Here is a 19227-nt window from a genome sequence, read left to right on the forward strand (position 1 = left end):
ACTTCAAATTCTTGTCGGCAAGATGCACGCGACGTGGATTGCCCGTCGTACCAGCGTTCGTCCTCACCGATTACAAAGCCCAGGGTAAAACGTTCGTGGAAGTACTGTTGGAGCTGCGTGGAAATCGTGTGACCAATGGTGAACCCTCCAGGTGCGATTTTACGAGCCTCTATGTGCAACTGTCCAGGTGCACCTCGCTTCGGGGCATCAAGCTTCTTGGTCCTGTGAGACAGCATGATTTCATTGGCAATGGGCTGGATCCGGCCATAATTGATGGAATGCAGAGACTCAAGAACTTGGCCGCAGAAACGAGACGGTTATACGAGGACCAGGGTTTCGAAAAGTAGTGGTAGTATACTAACCATCCTGATAGTTTGACCTTTTGCACGTCGTAACGCGGCAGGTAAACGTCCTACACTTCATAAGGTGACCGGACCGCACCCCAGTCGTCTGGATCTCGCTCCCCTCCCTTCCCAGGGCGTATGCGCTTTGCTCCTACAATAATTTACCCACCATTCCTCGAACGCGTGACGGCTATAAAGCCATCTCGGCGGCCCGTCTCCTCCCGAACAGGTCCAGGATGTGGTCGCAGAACATCCACACGCCTTCAAGATGCTGCGGATAAAATGGCCTCCTGTCCTTGCGCGCGACCACGACGGTGCCAACTTGTGACTGCCATTCTGGAGGTGCAAACCCGGAGTCGGCATCAATATTAAGGTACGTAGCAATCTGGTTGTCGAGGTCTGCCTCGTTGGCGGACTGAGTCCCCGTCCGATAGAGGACCAGCGGGACCTCGATGAGCGCTGGGACGGAGGGCACCGACTGCGAAAACACATCATGATTCGCAGGGATTGCAGTGGCAGACCAAAGGGGAAACTTGCGTTTCTCTGCCTCGCATCGGACAATGACAGCTTCAACTTGCCCTGAGTTGCTGTGCATTTCCCTCAAACCTGATGTACCCAACGCCGGGGAGGCATGCGTGGGCGGCGGGGTGGGTGTTGCCGCTGGCGCTTGCTGGGGCGATGCCTCTGGCTCCGAATCGGTGTCGATGTTGTCCCACCTTGAATAATCAATCGGAGGCATTGGGTCGATTCTTGACAAATTGTTCCACTTCACTGCATGATTCACGAACGGTTCGGACTCCTTCGCCATTCGAGATGAAGGCTGGCTCCTTAGACTTTCCTTTTCCATTGCGTCCTTACCCCGCCCTCAACCCACCATGTTGTAGCGGGGTAAGATGGCGTCCAAGCAGCCACACTATCAGAGCAAGCCGCATCTTCTTCTCAACAGACCTGTCAGTGTGAAACCCAAACTGAATGCTCCAGTCCCGTTCCTCAAGGCATTGGCGGACCCTGAAAGGGGCCGGTCTCCTGTTTCGCCACAGCTGTGTCTCTCCAGCCACAATCCAAATCAATCCACATACATGCATGCTGTAGGTATACTGTACATAATGCCCACGCCACCGTCTCTTGTTGTTCCTAGGTCCAACCGGTATCGCTGCCTTGCCATGACGCCATCCCTACGATGGCGGGGTCGAAAAAAGTCATGCATCGTTTCTTCCCTTTTCTCTTCCCTCCTCATCACATCCTTATCTACTTGTGACCATGCCTCAGAGAGCCGTCCAACGCCGGCGAGAGCTGGTCAGAGTCCCCTCATGACGAGATCCTCCGCACGTTGCAGCGTCTGGACCGCGAGGAGGCCGAAGACCGGGCCCGTCGAAGGGCTTTATCGTTAAAACGCCGTAGAGAACAGGAAGCGCTTCCAACCCAGTCGCCGAGGCCGCGGCCGATGCCGGAAACAGTCCCACTCCAACGAGGGTCTATCAACTCTATTGTACATCATCATGAAGCTTGCTTTCGCGACAAGGAGCAGGCATCGGCAACAAGACCCTGGTGTAAAGAGGTTCCACTTGCGTTCCAGGTTGAGGCTTCCAAGTCGTTCTACCAGGCGTTTACAGATGAACAGACATTACCAATTTCACATTGCACCTTTTGCTATACCAAGTGCCCACCATGCGAACTCGCTGCTCTTCAGTGGAGAAGGTATTTCACGCCCTCGTTGATGCAGGCCACGAAGCCTCTTCAGGACTGCAAGAAATGCCTCCCACTGAGTAACAACGCTGGAGTTAATGTTTGCCACGAGTGCCGCTCCTGCTTCGGAAATGGAAAACTGCCCAAGGCATGTTCTGTCAATAACATGTACACTGGGTGCGAGCATCGGTACCCCGTAGAGCTCGACGGCCTCTCCTCTGGAAGAAAGGCTGATTGCTCTCAGGCCCCTTTCGGCCTCATCACAAAGTTCAATGTTGATAGCAAGACCCGTCGGGAATCAATTACCGCAAACACGTAAAGGGTCATATTGTCGTGTTTCCAAATAAGGTGGAGCACCTAGTGGCTACGGTTCTACCTCATCCCCTGCTGCAGACCATCGAAAACATTCACATCTCCTGGAGCGGCTCGAGCAAACCTGGCGCCGCAGATGTTGGACATCTCCTTCAAGTGCGTAAATCTCGAGTGGAGGCCGCCCTATCATGGCTCCAGAGGAATAATCCCCTCTACGAGCACGTCATAATCGACCATGAGGAGATAGACGACTGGCGATATGCCGACGGCTCTAATGTTCCAACCCTCATCATGGACCGCATGCAGAGGGAGGAGCCGTCGACTGTTGAGAAGACGCAGACGGACCACATAGTTCCAGATACTGATCGAGGCTTGGAGGATAACCGGTTCACAAGCATCGAGGATCTTCTTACCTCTATATACCCTCATCCTGGCCCCACTGATGAACCCTACCGTACAAAAGGAACCACGTCGACGGAGCGGCATCGTCCCCCACCTGGCGGATCCAGTATTCCAATTCTTGCCCCAGAGCCTGCCGATGGCAACGGCGATGCCGTCTATGAGACATCATCTTCCGGCATGTTTCCCCTTGATGGACCGGCTGCTTTTGGAGACGTGGACAAACTGTCATTCTTTGCCGACGTTATGAAGGCGAGTCCGAATCGAGGTGGCTACGACGCTGAGCCATGCGCTATGCGGGTCCAGACAACACGAGAACAGCCATTCATCCGGGTGGAGCGTGGTGCGGAGTTTGCGGACAACTTTCACGAAGACTTCTTCCCTCGAACTTTTCCGAAGCTTTTCCCCTGGGGTAAGGGCGGCCCAAGGGCAATACGAGAGCTGGACCATAATATACAGAATGACCCTGACCCTTTTAAGCACCATTCAAATCACTCGCTGAATTACTTGACTAGATACGTACTGCAACGGCATGGGGGCCGATTCGCCACACATCCCGTCTTCTGTTTCTTGGTCTTCAACATCCTCCTCCGATCCTCCAACCGCCGTATCAGCATGGTTCGCGTGGCAAAGGGCTCTTTTGAGAGACTTGAACGGGTTTACAGAAGCCTGACGACCGACCGCCCGACAAGGGCCGAGGCTGAGATGCGAGATACAAGGACTACGACTGACCCCGACATATCATTCTTGCTTCGTGAGCTGTCAATCTTCGGCCATGCGCAGCCGCTCTCGAACGAAAGTCGACTTCTTATGCGGAGGAAGATACAAGCACTTATCGTTTGGACCGGCATGCCTGCGGTTTGGATTACCATCAACCCCAACGACATCAATAACCCGGTGAAGATGAGGCTTTCCATTCACAGGCTCCACGATTACGACAAGGCAAAGGACCTCCTATCCGATCTTCAGGGGAGATACGAGAGAATCGCCCTTAGCACTATGGACCCAGTCAGCGCCGCCATTTTCTTCCACCGAGAAATATCCCTGTTCTTCGACAAATTCGTCAGGACAGGTCAAGAATCGGTTTTTGGCAAGGTCAGCCATTACTATGCAACGGTGGAAACCAATGAACGAGGCAGTCTGCACTTACATGGACTTCTCTGGTTGGACGGCAACATGCAACTGCCGTCCCTAATGCATGACATGGCCAACCCTAGAGAAGAAGCGTACCGTGCCCGAGTGATTCGGTATCTAGACTCAGTCTTTCATGAGTGCTTAGATGAGGATGCTGGAAGACTCATCCGCCAGGAGAGGAAGCCAATCCATGCAGTCGAAAGAATGATGAACAGCACGGAAGCTCTTACTGCGGCCTTCGAATCCGAGTCCAACTACATTGCGTACTGCTGCCAGGTTCATTCCCATACCTACACCTGCATCAAGTATTCTCTAAAACAACTAACCGAACAGGGTGCGGATAAGCCCAGAAGGACGGCCTGTCGATTCAAGGCGCCTTGGAAAATCGTTGACGAGACGGGATTCGTGGAGGACGGCCTGCTCAGGATCCGGCGCAACCACCCGCTCGTTAACCGGTATAACAAATCACTGGCGGTGGGCCTCCGCCATAACCACGACATCTCCATGATCTTGACAAGGACCAAGGGCCTGGCCATGGTATTTTACATCACAAATTACGCCACTAAACTGGATACGCCGATGTGGAACGAATTGCCCTCGCTGCCGACGTCGTGCGACAGCTTCGCGAATCTGCTGCGCTCAGACACCAAGTCTCGGACCATGCCGCCCACGACGGCCGGCGACAGGCCGTGCTGAACGAGAGTCGTCAATTCCTGATGAGAACAGCAAATCGTATTTTCTCTGAACGCCAGCTTTCGGCTGTAGAGGTATGTTACCACCTTCTCGGCTACCACACTGATTTTACCAATGTGCCACATTGGTCCTTCCTTAACCTGACCGCACTATATTGGGCAACCTTTCGGCGGTGGAGACTCCTTCGGCGCCAGGCCGGCGAACTTGCAGACGCGGAGGAGCCTCCCGAAACGATTCCCCTCAGGGAAGGCGGACGAACTCTATTGTACTTGGATGCCTACGCGTACAGAGGTTCTGTTTTGAGAGACTTGTGCCTATATGACTATATGTCCATGATTAGCTTAGTGCGTCGGAGAGATCGAGCTGAGGATGAATCTCACATATCTCTCGACGGGCCCTCTCCCACATGTGACGATTGGATCCAAAAGCTTCGACGACCTCACGAGTACGCCGTGCCAATCTTTCAAGGTTTCATTAGCGACGATCACGAAGACGAGCACCCGGTATATATTAAGCGGTACGCTCTGGATCCACGCTGCTTGCTGCGGGCCAGCTCTGACGTTCTACTTAGCAATTCCGTACTCCATCTAGCCTTATTCATCCCTTGGGAAGACTTCCTCTCCATGAGTCACGGTGACATCACCGACATATGGTCGAACTGCGAAGCAGCCCTTTGTCCCCGCCTCCGTTTCCGTGTCTCCAATATATGCCTTCTGAGAAGGTCAGCCGAGGATGCACGTAAAGACGCAAAGCTCTGGGCCAGCCGGTCGGAGGGTGACGACACAGTGGACGTCGAGTTCCCACTTCATGAAGGTGACAATGGTGAGGAGCCTGCAACAATGGCCAAGTGTCACCAAAACTATACAGCTCTGCTCCAGGTTCTGCAGAATGCCGTACGAGACTCTCATGCTACGAGGATTCCCACGTCCTCCGGGACCTGATCCGGGACCTGTGCCAAGAGAACCCGCTTGAGGAGGGACGGCCTTTGGTCCAACGCCACGAAGGTATCTACGAGCAAATTCGCCGCAACCAGGATAGTCCTCCGCCAATATCCGACCCTGTCTGGTGAGGATGTTCAGGCCGCGGCAAAGGCCCAGGGCATGCTGCATCTTCAACAGCTGGATGAGATTGAAAGCGGTTTCCAGGGTGTCACACTTCCCCCGAGAAGCGCCGACGTAGACGATATGCTTGTTTCCCACTGTGATGTGGAGATCTCCTTTCCGGGTCATGGTCAAGACGTAGTCGCACAGGGCCCTCGAATGTTCCTCGACATCAATCCGGCAACTGGCTTTGTGGAGATGGGCCACATTGCCGCCACCAGCTATACTCTCAACTATCTGCAGACCATGGCTCTTCAACTCGTTTGTGGGTTTTTGGATAGGTACACTACCGATCCGGATTCAGCGGGTCAACATCTTCAATACACCGGCGGCCCAGGTGGTACGGGAAAGTCAAGAATTGTCGATGCCCTCAGGGACATATTCGCGGCGAGAGGTCAACCGCACCTTCTCCAAGTCACCGGCACATCTGGCAGTGCGGCAGCCCGGATCGGCGGGACGACGATCCATTCGGCCTGCGGGTTGGATGCCCATCGCTCCCCAAACAAGCCGCCGCCACCATTCTCGGAAGCCAAGAAATGGGCCTGGAAACAAAAGTTGGTGCTCGTGATCGACGAGGTCAGCATGCTCGGAGGAACCACCTTATACGACGTCAGCCGCCACCTCCAGTCGCTCCGCGACTGCTTGGACAAACCGTTTGGCAGCATACCTGTTATTCTGCTGATGGGGATTTCCACCAGTTCGCCCCGTGAGAGAGACCAGCCTTTTGGTCGACAGAATGCTGGATGAGGCCCACGCCCCTTGCGACAATCGACCATCTCTCACCACCGCGGCTGTAGCCTGTGGCACATGTTCAAGACCGTTGTCCTTCTGGAAGAGCAAGTCCGTACACGAGACGATCCTCAGCTTGGCGCGCTTCTGGATAGGGTGCGTGCCGGGATGCAGACACAGCAAGACCTTGTCCTGCTCAACACGAAACTACTTGACCGCTCCCAAATTACATTCCATAGTGGCTTGCGAGCCATAACACCTCTGAATCGGAACCGGTGGAGCCTCAACATGGAAGCCGTCGTGGACTGGGCACGCTTCAACAAGAGGCATATATCCGTCTTCATCTCGGCGACTCGGCCCACACCTGGCGAAGTGGCACGCTGTCTCGAGAGCTGATCGCCCGGACCATCGAACAAGGGGATAACTCTAGCTGCAAAGTTCCCGGAGCCCTTTTCTACGCGCAAGGCATGCCTGTCGTTGTGAACAAGAACATCTATATTGGTCTAAAGGTGGTGAATGGAGCAGAGTTTGCCGCTGCGGACGTCATCCCCGACCCTAGATACCCAGGCTACCACCTTGCAGACGACGTCACTGTCCACTTCGGACCACCGTTAGGTATACTACTTCAGTCAAAAGAGACAGACAACTTGGCTATCCCTGCCCTCCCACCGGGAACAGTACTCATCCGGCCCATGTCACAGACCCTCGACCCGACCAATTCCCATTTCAGGTTCTTGTCGGCGAGATGTACGCGACGCGGATTACCCGTTGCACCGGCATTTGTCCTTACTGACTACAAGGCCCAAGGGAAAACATTCCTGGAAGTACTCTTGGAGCTGCGAGGAAATCGCGTAATAAACGGTGAGCCTTCCAAATGCGATTTTACCAGTCTCTATGTACAACTATCCAGGTGTACAACGCTTCAAGGTATCAAGCTTCTCAGTCCCATACGACCCCAGGATTTCATCGGCAACAGGCTTGATCAGGCTATAATTGATGGAATGCAGAGACTCAAGGAACTGGCTTTAGAAACGAGACGGGCATACGATTCAAGGCAGCGATACGTAGAAGCAGCGTGAGAGATTACTCTGATGATATATCGGCTTCAAGGCTCATGAAGGGTTGAGTAAGGTAGAGAGAGTGTGCTGTACATGCTTAGATAAATTTACCTCTTGGCGGGCCCTCGGCGGGCCGCCTTAGGAGTAACGTAGGCGGCCAATTTAGTGGTAACCTCAGACATGCCTTCTCCCCTGCAACCCCGGCCCAACTCCAGTTCCGTTCCTCAAGGCATTGGCGGGCCCTGGAAGGGGCCGGTCTCCTGTCCGTCCCCTCCTAGCTATACTTTGGAATACTTTGACGCTATCTCGCCACAGCGCCACAATCGAGCTGCTGCCTCAAGATGCCCTGTTCGCCATGGCAACCTTCAACATTTTGTCTGCGTAGCCAAGAAGACAAAAACGCCCTACATCTAAACATGCTAGAAACGGACGATGAGCCAATTTACCTGGGTACACGAAGCCGCCTGCATGGGTTTGTGGCGCCTGTATCTGTCACCGCTGCGACCACAGGCAAAAACATTGGCTCAAAAGGTACCCACGATTCGCTTCCTTGCCTAACCGATGATTCTCTCCACCGAGCAAACACGGCTTCAGGAACCCTAGGTGACGCAGGCTTGTCCCGCCGTCGTCACCCGAAACCGAAACCGAAATCACCCCGCAGCTTGATGATTCCTTACGAGCTTCGAAATAAATATGTCGAATTGGGCTGGGCAAAGACCTCGGAGGAAAAAAGGCGGCGGCCCGCAGTTTTCGGGTTCTTTGATGCAGCAGGCCGGTTCTGTCGCCGGCTGGGCCGCGGAGTACCTGACTCTCCAATGGACTTGCCTTCATCTGTGCCCATTGCCCATGACAAAATTGCATACCGCCCGTTATTTGCAGGATTGTCGCACAAGCAAGTGCGGACAGAGGTGTTGCAACGTTTGGTCAGAAGATATGGTTCCGATTTGGAACCCGGCGAAATATGACGAATGTCGTCTTCCCAACGGCAGACAGTTCTTCGATCAGACGGCGGGTTCTTGGACTCTGGAGTGTTGTTGCCCTTGGCAGGCTTGGGAGTCAAAAGCTGTCTTTATTTAGAGCTAACTTTCTCTGGTCTGGACATAGTGCACCACTTCTTGATCATGCTCAAAGGTTCTAACGTGGGCAAGGGCAAGGGCACGGGCATCTGGGCCATCGACACTGCCGACGCTTACCCTTCGGCCGGTATCATCGGCACCCACATCATCTCAATCCAGCCAGCGTGGATGCCTCCAAACTGAACCAAGCATGAAGGCCAAAGTACTTCAAAATGCTCCCCCAGAAAAGCACCTCAAACTGCCAGTATTCTCTCCACCCTTCTCCAGCTGTTTGCCCTAGCAACCCTATCCAAGTAGAAGAACCGTAGCGCAGGTACAAAGAAAGAAAAGGGGATCCCACGATGCCCAACGAGAGGGCATATTGGGAACCAGCCGGGCGAGCGACTCAGATGATGTTGAGAGGCGTGTGCCGCATCTTCCTGGGCCTGTGTTGGAACCTACGAAAGGCCTCCTGGATGTGGGGAGGCTCGATTGGGATCTTGCCCTCACCGGAGGCCCACTCGCGGAAGCGCTTGCCATTGTGCCAGGTGAAGGAGGTCTGGCGGTACCCGGAATAGATGACGTATTCCTCGCACGTCATCACCTTTGTGCGCTCGTCGGCCCTGCGGGGCGCTGGAGGGTCATGTAGTTCATCTCGTCCCCTTCTTCCTCGTCCTGTCGTCGCGCTGGGGGACCTCGACCGAGTAGTGGGACGCCGCCCCCCCGAGGAGGTTAACCTTGGCCTTCTTGTAGTTCCTGGCGGCTTCATCGACGGAGCCGCCGGGCACGACGCCGTCGACGGGGTCATCGCCGACGACTAGGTCGGTGTCCGCACCCCTGTCATCCGAGTCTTTACCGTCTTGCGCACGTCGTACCACGAGGGCTCCTAGCGATCATCGACGACGCGGTCGAGGGGGAGAGGCGGAGCGGCGCTAAGTTCGAAGCAGACAAAACAACGGTCACGCGAAACGCCGCAGGGCGAGCAATACGCTATTACTTAGGTAGCGCCTCTTCGTGCCTTTGCTTTAGGGTGCTTCGAATGCTGCTCGAAAGAGCAGTAGGTGTCGCGAAGACCGTCGCGGCACACGTCAACTCCGACGCCCTCATGCGGCGAAAGGCAAGCGTCACTCACACTTCTGGATAGTCCTGGTCACCCGCAGCAGGGAGGGCGAAATGACCCTCCACCACATGATTGAGAGCTCGCAAGGCGGGGACTTCCTGTAGCAGAAGACGCGGTGGAAATCGGCAACGTCCTCTCGTCCGTAAACGCTTGGTAGAACGATTTGGGAGCCAATACCTGAAGGGGGTGGTGGAGGATCGCCGGGAAAAGATGCGGAAGGAAGAACCATTCGTTCCTCAAGGCACAGTATGCAGCGTGTGATGAAATCAGAAGGTCGGTTCGCCATCTACCGTGACTCCCCTATCAGCGCCCGCCAGCACCGCCATTAGTCTTGTTTATTTTGTCGGCAGATTCTTTGTCTTTCGCAACAAATGCCGCTAGGATGGCCTTGCCCTCAGCGGCGTCATCATCCTCCCACGGCTTGAGGCCCATAGACTGCATAAAATTGGTCCAGCCGCCGTATGATTTGCAGACTTCACGCTCGGCTTTGCTCAGAGGAGGCTCTGAAGCTCAAATATTAGCTCTATGGTGTCCTTATTGTTTGGTGGAGGGGAAAGGGTAGGACTGGGAACAAAAAGATCCTCAACTCACGGAGACTGTCTGTGGCTGGCATTCTTGCAGATTATGTTGGACTCACGGTAGAGTACGTGCGGAACACAACAGCGTCTCGAGCGTCGCCAAGATATTTGGGCTGAGACAGGCCGGTAGATGTCTCTGGTACTATGAGGTATTTGGAGGGCCTTGAAGACGAAAGGTAAGGTGGCCGGATACACAAGACCACGTGATCCATGCCTAAGGGAGGGCTAGGAAATGAGGGGAGGGCTGCGTCTCAGATCAGGTATCTATGCCCCTGTTGATATCAGGTTTGCCCCTAGTCTATATGAGGATGTGTTTAATCAAGAAGGATGTGTACAGATAAAACGACAAGTCTCTCGCCCCTCCCTTAGAGAGTGTTGAAATGTCGGAGCGGAAAACCCAAAACCCCGACCGTCCCTCCCTACTTGCCCAGAAGCGCTTCATTGAAAGACTTGTAAGACTAGGCGCGAAGTGCCCTACATACGTATGCACCTCCCTAGTGGAGGCATCTGACACAACGGTCACAACCGCACATCGCCAACCCAATGAGCGCGCACCGCAGCTCATGACGCCGGACACCACGAGAAGAACATCCGGCGAGTGTAAGCTACTGTACTGTAGGCGGCGTTCATGACAAGATCTTGTTGTATAAGAGACGTCTCTTTCGATGCCTGTCACCTCTGGCTGTTCATCTGCGTGTCGCGTCAAGGTAATACTGGTAATACACCGCGCGGTCGATCGTGTATTGTGGATGGAAGGATGTCGTAAAGTGTGCAATCGCGTCCTTTCGGATACTTTCGAATTGGATCTGTCGATAGGCCCTGACGACTCGCAGGAGCCGTTCTTTGCGCGAAACTGAGGCTTGTTGTGACGCAAGCATTGTGTTGTTGCAGTACGGTGCGGGTTGCATTGGTCGGTGGACAGTTTCTGTTCGAGTGGGAGGTCTGCACGAGTAGGGAGGGTACTAGGAGGGCCTAAAAGTCGGCCAAATCCCCGTCCCCGATCCTCAGGGACGGGGGCCTGACCGGGAAAAAGGACGCTGAAACGGAAAACCTCGGTACCTTCATCTCACACTGTTTTACTAAGAAACCAAGGTTCTCTACTCCCCTTGTTTGATGCATACATTTCCCTCACCAAGCGGCAGCATTCAATTGTCCGAAATATCGGCAGATGCATAAGAGAGCGACACCTTAGTATTTTGAAGCTATATTCTGCATAAGGCAGCTGGCGCCCAATACGGTGGGCAAGATTATAGAGGCGACGATCGCACGGCGGCTCGCCGATACTGCGGAGACGCATTACGCGGACGACACTGCCATTCTGTGCGTCGGTGATAGCCTTGATGAAACGTCCGCCGAAGCATCTCACCATGTACGTGAGCTTCTTTCGTGGGGCGCCGCTAACGGGATCTCTGGGATCTCTTTCGACCCCGACAAGACAGAAGTGATGCACTTCTCTCGAACGAAGCCCAAGACGGCGCCGCCGGTGCTCCACGAGTTTGTGAAACGGCCGGATCGAGCGATGCGTTGGCTCGGCGTTTGGCTCGACAGCTCTCTCTCTTTCAAGACACACGTCGAGAAATGGACGGCCAAGGCACAAGCTGTTGCCTTTCATCTTAGGAGACTGACGAACATCAAATATGGTCCTCTGCCGAGTGCTATGCGACGAGCCGTCTGCGCTTGCGTCATCCCCGTGCTACTGTACGCGGCGGAGGCCTGGTACCCTGGTCCGAAAAGCCCGCGCTGGACGAAGCCTTCCAAGGAGGGGCCGTCGGGGATTGGCAAACTCGTCAAGAAGATGAGCAAGGCACTCTACACGTCTCTTCGGGCTATTTTGCCAGTGTGGAGGACGACACCGACGAACGTGCTGCACAGGGAGGCGGGAATACCGCCCGTTCCTCTACTCCTCGAAGGGCGTCGGACGGCCTTTGCTGCGCGCCTTAAAGCTCTCGACGAAGCTCATACGCTCGTCCAGCGCACGTCGCGACCAAAAGCTCCCGTCGTGACCGTGAACAAACTTATCAAGTTGAAGTACCAGAAACAGCCACAGCCCTTCCGTACCAGACTGCGGCGAGCCGACGAAATGCTATCGAGCTGCCCGAGACCTGCTTTACTGCAGCGCGGATTTGCCGAAGAGCAGACTGCGCCTCTGCAGAGTGCATCGAAACACGAGACGGCGAAAAAATTTCGCGACTGGCTTCGGGCACTATCGCCCCGAACTCTTGTTCTCTAGGATATCTATCGTCACATCGTTGTGGCCAGCTTGCCGTAGGAGGTTGTGAAGTCTTGGGACCGCTGGGTGCCCGAATCGACGATGAAGAGTGCGGATCTCGCTCTCCGTGAGGAATGCGATAGCGGCCTCGTTGGTCTTAGGTAGGAGGAACCAAGGATGTCCCCATTTGCGGATAACCGGGAGGTTGTTCGTCCGACAATAGTGTCTGTAAGGTTGTTGAAATAGATGCCTAGGCGATCCATATCAGCGAGAGAGAGGCGGAAGGGAGTAGGGTCTTGAGGATATGGAATATGATCCTTCCGAGAGGTGTTTTAAGGGCGATAGAGCCGAGGGATAGCGGGATGGCTCCGGACAGACAGGTTCGGGCAGACATATTGCAGGGATTATCGCGCTAAGCATGGGTTAAAAGCCATCGCGCCTTGACTACAACCTGAACGGGAATAATCGTTCATCGCCCTTGCTAGGGTGCGCGTCGCAATAAGAATCGCGTTGTTCAGGTTCAATGGAGATCCAGCATCTCGTCCGACGCGAACGCGAACGCGATGGAGATCCAGTACCGCGACAGCCTCCCCGATGATGTCCGCTCCGGCTTCGACAAAGCTGTAGAAGTCCTACCGCAAGAGCATCTCCGCGCTCCTGTTACCGGTGACGAAGTGAACAGCCCCGAGGAAGCCCTTCACTGGTTCCAAAACTATGCATTCACCCATACCGCCATCTTGGTAACGATCCCCTGGATTTTTTGTGACCTCGGGAGCTGGCTGCTTTGCATAAGACATGGTCCAGCTGCGTACCACCGCAGGTCCGTCGAGTAACCAGCGTGGATGAAGGACATTGAGTGGGACAGGCCAGGACCTGACAACAGCCTCGTACAGCCAGTGTCGACAGGGCAGGCCGTATCTGAGTGGGAACTCACACGCGAAGGGTCATCCAGGTTCGTTGAGAAGGCCCAACACCTTACGCTCCTTCTCGAGCTCAGTGTTTTGCCTCCATCTTAGAGCTTTGCTGCCTCCCACTCCGGAGCTAGCTTGCTCAGAACATAGTGTGGAACCTTCCCGATAAGAAGGCGGAAAGCAGCTCGGTCCAACAGCCTTGGGACGTCTGCCCTGCTCCGATCCTCGTCTTCAGTGATTTTTGAGTTAATTTCTTCAAGCTTTCGGCCAGTTTTGACAGGATGCCTGCAGGGGAAGCTGCCTGTTGAGACTGTTTGACCACGACATGGTAGCTTTCGTTCCTCTGCGTGCTGTTACATCCGAGGTTCGGGTACTGTCGTGTGTGCTCGGACAAATTGGCGCTCTTTCGGTTGCCAATTATTCTTGAGATAAAGGCGTTCCGGCTCCCGAATTTCTGCGAGCAGCTCGCCTCGCCGTTCTTCAAGTCGCGCCTCATCGGGAGCTTGTATGTAATCCCAAACGAACCGAAGTAGCTCTTCCCTTCGTTCCTTCGTATATTTGCCCGAGTCTAACAATCGCTTCTTGAAGTTCTCTGCGGCATGCCATTCACAGAGCTGCAATATTTGCCCATCTTCACCCTGAGGATCAGCTCTCGCTTGGGACGCCGCCATCGCGGCAGCGAGCCCTTTGGTTTGATCCCCGAGAACGACTTGAGGTGGTGGGCAATCGTACCAGACCAGTTCTGCCAATTGAGCATTCACAAATTCGAAGGCTTCAGCTGATTCATATGTTATAAAGGCGAAAGCCAGAGGAAATGTCTTGCCTGTGTTTGTGATTCCCACTATGACAGATAAAGGCAGGTGGAGGCAATTGGTGTTGAACGTCGCATCGGTTTGCATGAGGAATCCGCTGACGAATCTTCTACCCAGGCGGATCTGCTCGGAAGAACAGAAGAACAGGTGCTCGAGTACTCGCGCTGTCCGTCGTCCTTGGTCGTCAAGAAGGTATTTGAAGAAGCAACGAACACGGAAGTCCTCGAACTCCAAACAAGTGAGCAAGACGTCAAGCGCTTCTTGACTGCTGCGTCTCCCTTCAGACCGGCTCAGGTTGTAGAACTCCTTTGCAGAAAGACAGTTGCCTAAGCCGTGTTGGTCGAGAATCCGGGTTGATTCAGTTGCTGACAGGCCGGCAGTCCGATGCGCGAGGGCCAGATCGACTGCCGCAGCCCGCTCTGGGATACGGGATCTATGGCAGGCGTAGTGGAAGGGATTTTGAAGTGGCGGATGCGTATGGTACGCGTAAGTGAAACCGACCACCCAGCCTTTTCGCTCTTCTATCCCTCCGCGGCCGCTCCGGATAGTTTGGTAGGAGACATAAAGACTATAAGGACACTCCTTGGCCTTGGTGTACGTAAGCTCCTTCTTTCGGTCCCCTCCCTCTGTGACGATGTCCGGCAGCTTTCGAGTATTTCGGGTACCTCTACCGTGATGGATACAATTCACTCGCAGGCGGTCGCGTACCTTGCTGGCAGTGACCAGAGCGGAACATGGTTCTTCAATCGGGATTGGAGGTCGTTCAAGTACAGGAGCCTCGGCGGACAGCAGGCAGAGGAGTTCTCGAGACTCTTTCGCTTACAGAATGACCGTCTAATAGCAGATTTCCAGGCGCAGGTACAGTCAAGAGCCCTCCTGCCTCCGGAATTGCCGGAAGTACTGCATTCGCCTGGCTTGAAGAGGTTCAAATCGCACGGTAGCACGAAAAGGCGATCCATGACCGGCCGTGAGGCCGCAGAGCATACTGCCGCTCGAGCGGACGGAGCCACTTCGGATTTGCTGAAGGGAGTTGATCAGCTTCCTGACCCTTCCTCGACCCCGTCCTCTCCTTTAGCAACTTCGCCACAGCTTCTTCGGGAAACGAGACGTAGTCGAACACGGAGCACGAAGGATATAGAGAAGGCGACGACTGCTACTGGGAAGTCTCCAGATAGAGCGGAAAGGCCCGAAAGGGTGAGGAACCCGATATGCCTAAGCCGCGGTGCAAGAAGCGGAAGGCTTCAAGGAGGATGAAACGCAGTTGGAACTGCAGCAGCGGCCTACCCAGGATTGTATACTAGTGGATTTCCTTCAGACTGAAAAATGGCACTTGTGCCCGTTCAGGTTGTAAGGATTTTCCGATGATCTGCCGGATCTGGTGATCTGCCGGATTGCGGCGACTTCGCACGCTCAACATCAATCGACAATAGCTCAACAACAACGGTGCCAATTGACGTATCCTTTGATTTCCTGAATCATCAGAAGCAGTGAAAGTCTGGCATATATTTAGAACTTTTATCTAGGGGCAATGCGCTGCGGTGCTGACATCAAACCAAGCAACGGCCAAAATAGGATGCCGACAGATTGTGTAAGTCATTTCAGCCAATACAGCAAAAACAGAACATTATTGGCTTTCATCGTAGGCTTTAATCATGTGGGATTCTCCCATTCTATCCATAGTGCAGAACTTGGCTCAGGATACTGCAAAAATGGGGTTGGAAGGGCGAGCTGGATAACTTCATTCTACGCACCCGTAATGAGCCAGATTGAACGTGATTCGACGGTACAAGCATCTTCTGAAAAGAACCTATCTATGCATCTGAATGTAAGGTTTATTTTTAGCTTGAAATTCAGTGCGCGAGGCTCCTTTCACACCTGACAAGGAAAGACGTGCACGAAAATTGAGAAATTCGACACCCTACCCTAAAACACGTATAACATGGATGAAATGGGCTTTCTATTCCTTATGAGCATTTGAACGAACAGGGTATTCCTCTTATTATAAGAAAACAAGGCAAAATTGCTCGGCGTATTAAAAAATGGCAACCCATCCTCCCTTACGTTCAAGATGTGCGTCAGTCAAGAGATGGCATCGCTGCCCCATTTCTCATCCACCAAGACAAGCCAGCACAAACTCTGGACTTTTGGTTCGTGAAACGTGAATCAAGTCGTCAATAAATATTTTTAACACGTCAAAAACGAGGTGGACGAATCACAATATTGGAAATGAGCAGCTCACCGGTACGTTCGACCGGTTTACCAGGGTGAAAGCTCGAAACGGTTGTGCTTATCGCCTTTGGTTCCCGATGGCCACTTAACCATTTTAGTATCGAATTTATGGAGTGGTGTGACCGGCACCGAGTGATCGTTGTGGTGTTTCCCCTCAATCCATTCATCGGCTGCAACCCTTGATGTATCGTTATTCAGCCTCTCTCAACAGCGTATACGCATGATCTTATCCAGTACACAGACAAATCAAAAGGTTCATTGGATTGCTGAAATCGAAGATCTAGACTGTGTTTTGGAACGCATTTCAGGAAGTAGTCGAGAAGTCCTCTGTTGATGCTGGCCGCAACAGCCGAAGGCTGAGCAGCACCCTCGGGAGCCCTCAATATGAGTTTTAAGTGCTTGATATGAGAGTTAAAGTATGCAGAGAACAAGTAGTCACAAGAACCAGCGCAGGCAGACCGGTAAGGCTTCAAAGATGATCTCTTCTGCTGTACAGATTCTAGTGCAGACGAGGTGTTTAGCTCTAAAATTGTGGCTCAAGCTCGCCAAAAAATGACAGTGAAAGGACTCCAAAAGAAAGAGGAGGCTCTGAAGAAGGAGGCCCGAAAGCTTCAGCGACAGCAGAAGGCAGCGGAGCAAAAGCTCTCGCTCTAGAGAAGAGGAAGCAATGAGAGGCGGAAATTGGGAGAAAACGACGGATGACGGAGGCCGTGAAGCAAAATAAGGAGATAAATTGGCATTATTAACAAGAGCTGAAGATTTTGAAAGTGGAAAAGCCACAGAAAATGCAGAATGAGCGACGGGTGGCTTCTGAGGGTCGCGAGAGGAGTCAGGATGTTCACGCTGCAAAAATTGTCACTCTTCCGTTCACACCAGAGCGGGCCATAGCATTGCAGGTACCAAACACACTATATAATAACGCAAATAATAAGGCAATGATAACTTCAAACGACATATCCTGTCCTCAAAGGCCCTCTTTAGCTGTTGATAGTGATCGGGAGGCAATGGGTGCATTTCGGGGACTTGCGCGATCGGAGAGTAACAGAAGACGACCTCGATGGCTGGATGACTTCAAAAAGATTGAGTGGCATCTTTGAGCATTATTAACTGCTCTTATAAGATTTTAGAACAATTCAAATAGTATTCGTGAAGTTATTCTCAGTTCTTTGCTGGAATGCAATGAGCCCAAAATCCGGCGAATCGCCAGATCCGGCAGATCACCGGAAAATCCCTTAGTCAAGGCGCGATGGCTTTTAACCCATGCTTAGCGCGATAATCCCTGCAATATGTCTGTCCGAACCTGTCTGTCCGGAGCCATCCCGGAGGATAGAATGGCTTCGCCGTTGCCGAATTTGATAGAAGCTTGGCCTGCTGTAGTCTTATCGAGCGTTATAGCAGGGTCTTCTCGTTGTAGAGCGATGCATTGGTCGTAGCCAGCTGTGGAGACCTTCGCGGCGCCTGTGTCAATTATGATGCCCTGGAATCGGAGTCTTGAGTAGCGCTCCTCTATCATGAATTGGGAAGCAGGTGTAGCGTTGTTTTGAGAGGTGCTATACGTCTTCCCCTGTGATCAGATGGTTGAAGGCTTGCTGGCAGAGCATTTGGCTTGTGTGCCACTGTTCTGGGTTGTTGTCATTATCTTCATTGTCGTCCTCGTCCCAGGGTCGTTAGCATCATCGTGGGCATCCATCTCGTGACCTTCAAAGTCAAGAACGTAGGCTGTAAGGTCCTGGGAGGGTAATCCCTATGAAGTGACAGTGGGCGACGTATTGGTCTCAGGATCTTTGACGTTCCTCGGCAGTGTGCTTTGTAGACCAACATCCTTCCTTATTGCAGACGAAGCACTTCTTATTCCACGGGTGGTTGTGGCCGTAACGGCCTTGTGGGCGGTTAAAGCGTTGACTATTGAAGCTTCCCCGTGGAGCTTTGTAGCCGCCTCGTTGAGCGTTGCCTCTATACCTTCTATACCCCTTCTGACCAAATCTTCCGCGATTGTTGTTGTATCTTCGATCGAGATAGTAGTGGTCATTGGGATCCATATGATCAGATGGTTCCTCGAGGTCTTGATGGTATTGAGGGCTTCCTTGAAGATAACGAGGCGTTATTCCGCGTGCAAGATGGGTCTCAACGGAAGAGCGAAGATCTGCAAAAGGGCTCGATTCCTTCGGCGGGCTTGAATAAAGCGTATTCAAGTTCAGGAACACCGCGGCATGCATTAATAAGCGTTGTACGCAGTGGAACGTTTCCTGCATACGCGTTGCCAAGAGCTCGTTGGCATAACTGTAGCTTATCAAGGGTAGCTGAAGAACCTCGTGTAGGGATTTCGTAGCATTATCGGCACGGAGCTTGTTAAAGGAAATAGTCGTCCATTCAGTATAGTAGTGAACGTGGTTAACTTCCGTATCGAAATGTTGCTTGATGCTATCGTATGCCTTGCGGAACGTTGAGGTCCAGTTAATGTGGTCAATGTAGTACGTTTGGGCTCGGCCAGTAAGGATTCGAGGAAAAGAGCGTGGAATTGGTCCGGCTTGACCTGAATGTTATAACAGATACTCATAAAGATGCGTAGCTTATCATCGAGAAGGTCATAGGGTTCCCCCGTATAGTTCTTCTCTTTGTCCCAGATCTTGGTGAATTTCTGTTGTGTGTCGGCATCGACGATGCCGTTCGGGATGTCGGCCGGGGAAGCGTTGTGTACGCTTCGAGGATGTGGGAGAAGAGGGTTCTGCTAGAACGATGCTCTGTTGCTGGAACTGATAGCTTGTAGGATGTATTGTTCGTTGGGAAGCGTAGCAGTCGTTGTGGGCGGTTCCGCAATTGTCGTAGCGGGAGGAGCAGGAGCGTCGGAATAGGGGCTA

General features: G+C 53.1%; 4 protein-coding genes across 4 annotated transcripts; 2 read left to right on the top strand and 2 right to left on the bottom strand.

Annotated features, from left to right (window-relative positions):
• Positions 1-534: 534 nt before the first annotated feature.
• HRG_12009 (uncharacterized protein) lies at positions 535-1083 on the bottom strand (the record flags this gene model as incomplete). Its single annotated transcript, XM_044870479.1, has 1 exon — positions 535-1083. One exon carries the CDS (start codon positions 1081-1083, stop codon positions 535-537), a length of 549 nt encoding a protein of 182 aa, XP_044714430.1.
• Positions 1084-8916: 7833 nt separating this feature from the next.
• Positions 8917-9700, bottom strand: HRG_12010 (uncharacterized protein; the record flags this gene model as incomplete). The annotated part of the gene is made up of 3 exons (XM_044870480.1): positions 8917-9133; positions 9225-9393; positions 9643-9700. 3 exons carry the CDS (start codon positions 9698-9700, stop codon positions 8917-8919), a joined length of 444 nt encoding a protein of 147 aa, XP_044714431.1.
• A 1952-nt stretch (positions 9701-11652) lies between these two features.
• Positions 11653-12438, top strand: HRG_12011 (Endonuclease/exonuclease/phosphatase; the record flags this gene model as incomplete). Its single annotated transcript, XM_044870481.1, has 1 exon — positions 11653-12438. One exon carries the CDS (start codon positions 11653-11655, stop codon positions 12436-12438), a length of 786 nt encoding a protein of 261 aa, XP_044714432.1.
• Positions 12439-12980: 542 nt separating this feature from the next.
• HRG_12012 (uncharacterized protein) lies at positions 12981-13250 on the top strand (the record flags this gene model as incomplete). The annotated part of the gene is made up of 1 exon (XM_044870482.1): positions 12981-13250. The coding sequence occupies one exon, from the start codon at positions 12981-12983 to the stop codon at positions 13248-13250; it is 270 nt and encodes an 89-aa protein (XP_044714433.1).
• Between the last annotated feature and the right edge of the window lie 5977 nt (positions 13251-19227).

The sequence above is a fragment of the Hirsutella rhossiliensis genome, assembly GCF_020360975.1.
Source record: "Hirsutella rhossiliensis strain HR02 chromosome Unknown scaffold00034, whole genome shotgun sequence".
Lineage (NCBI taxonomy): Eukaryota > Fungi > Ascomycota > Sordariomycetes > Hypocreales > Ophiocordycipitaceae > Hirsutella > Hirsutella rhossiliensis.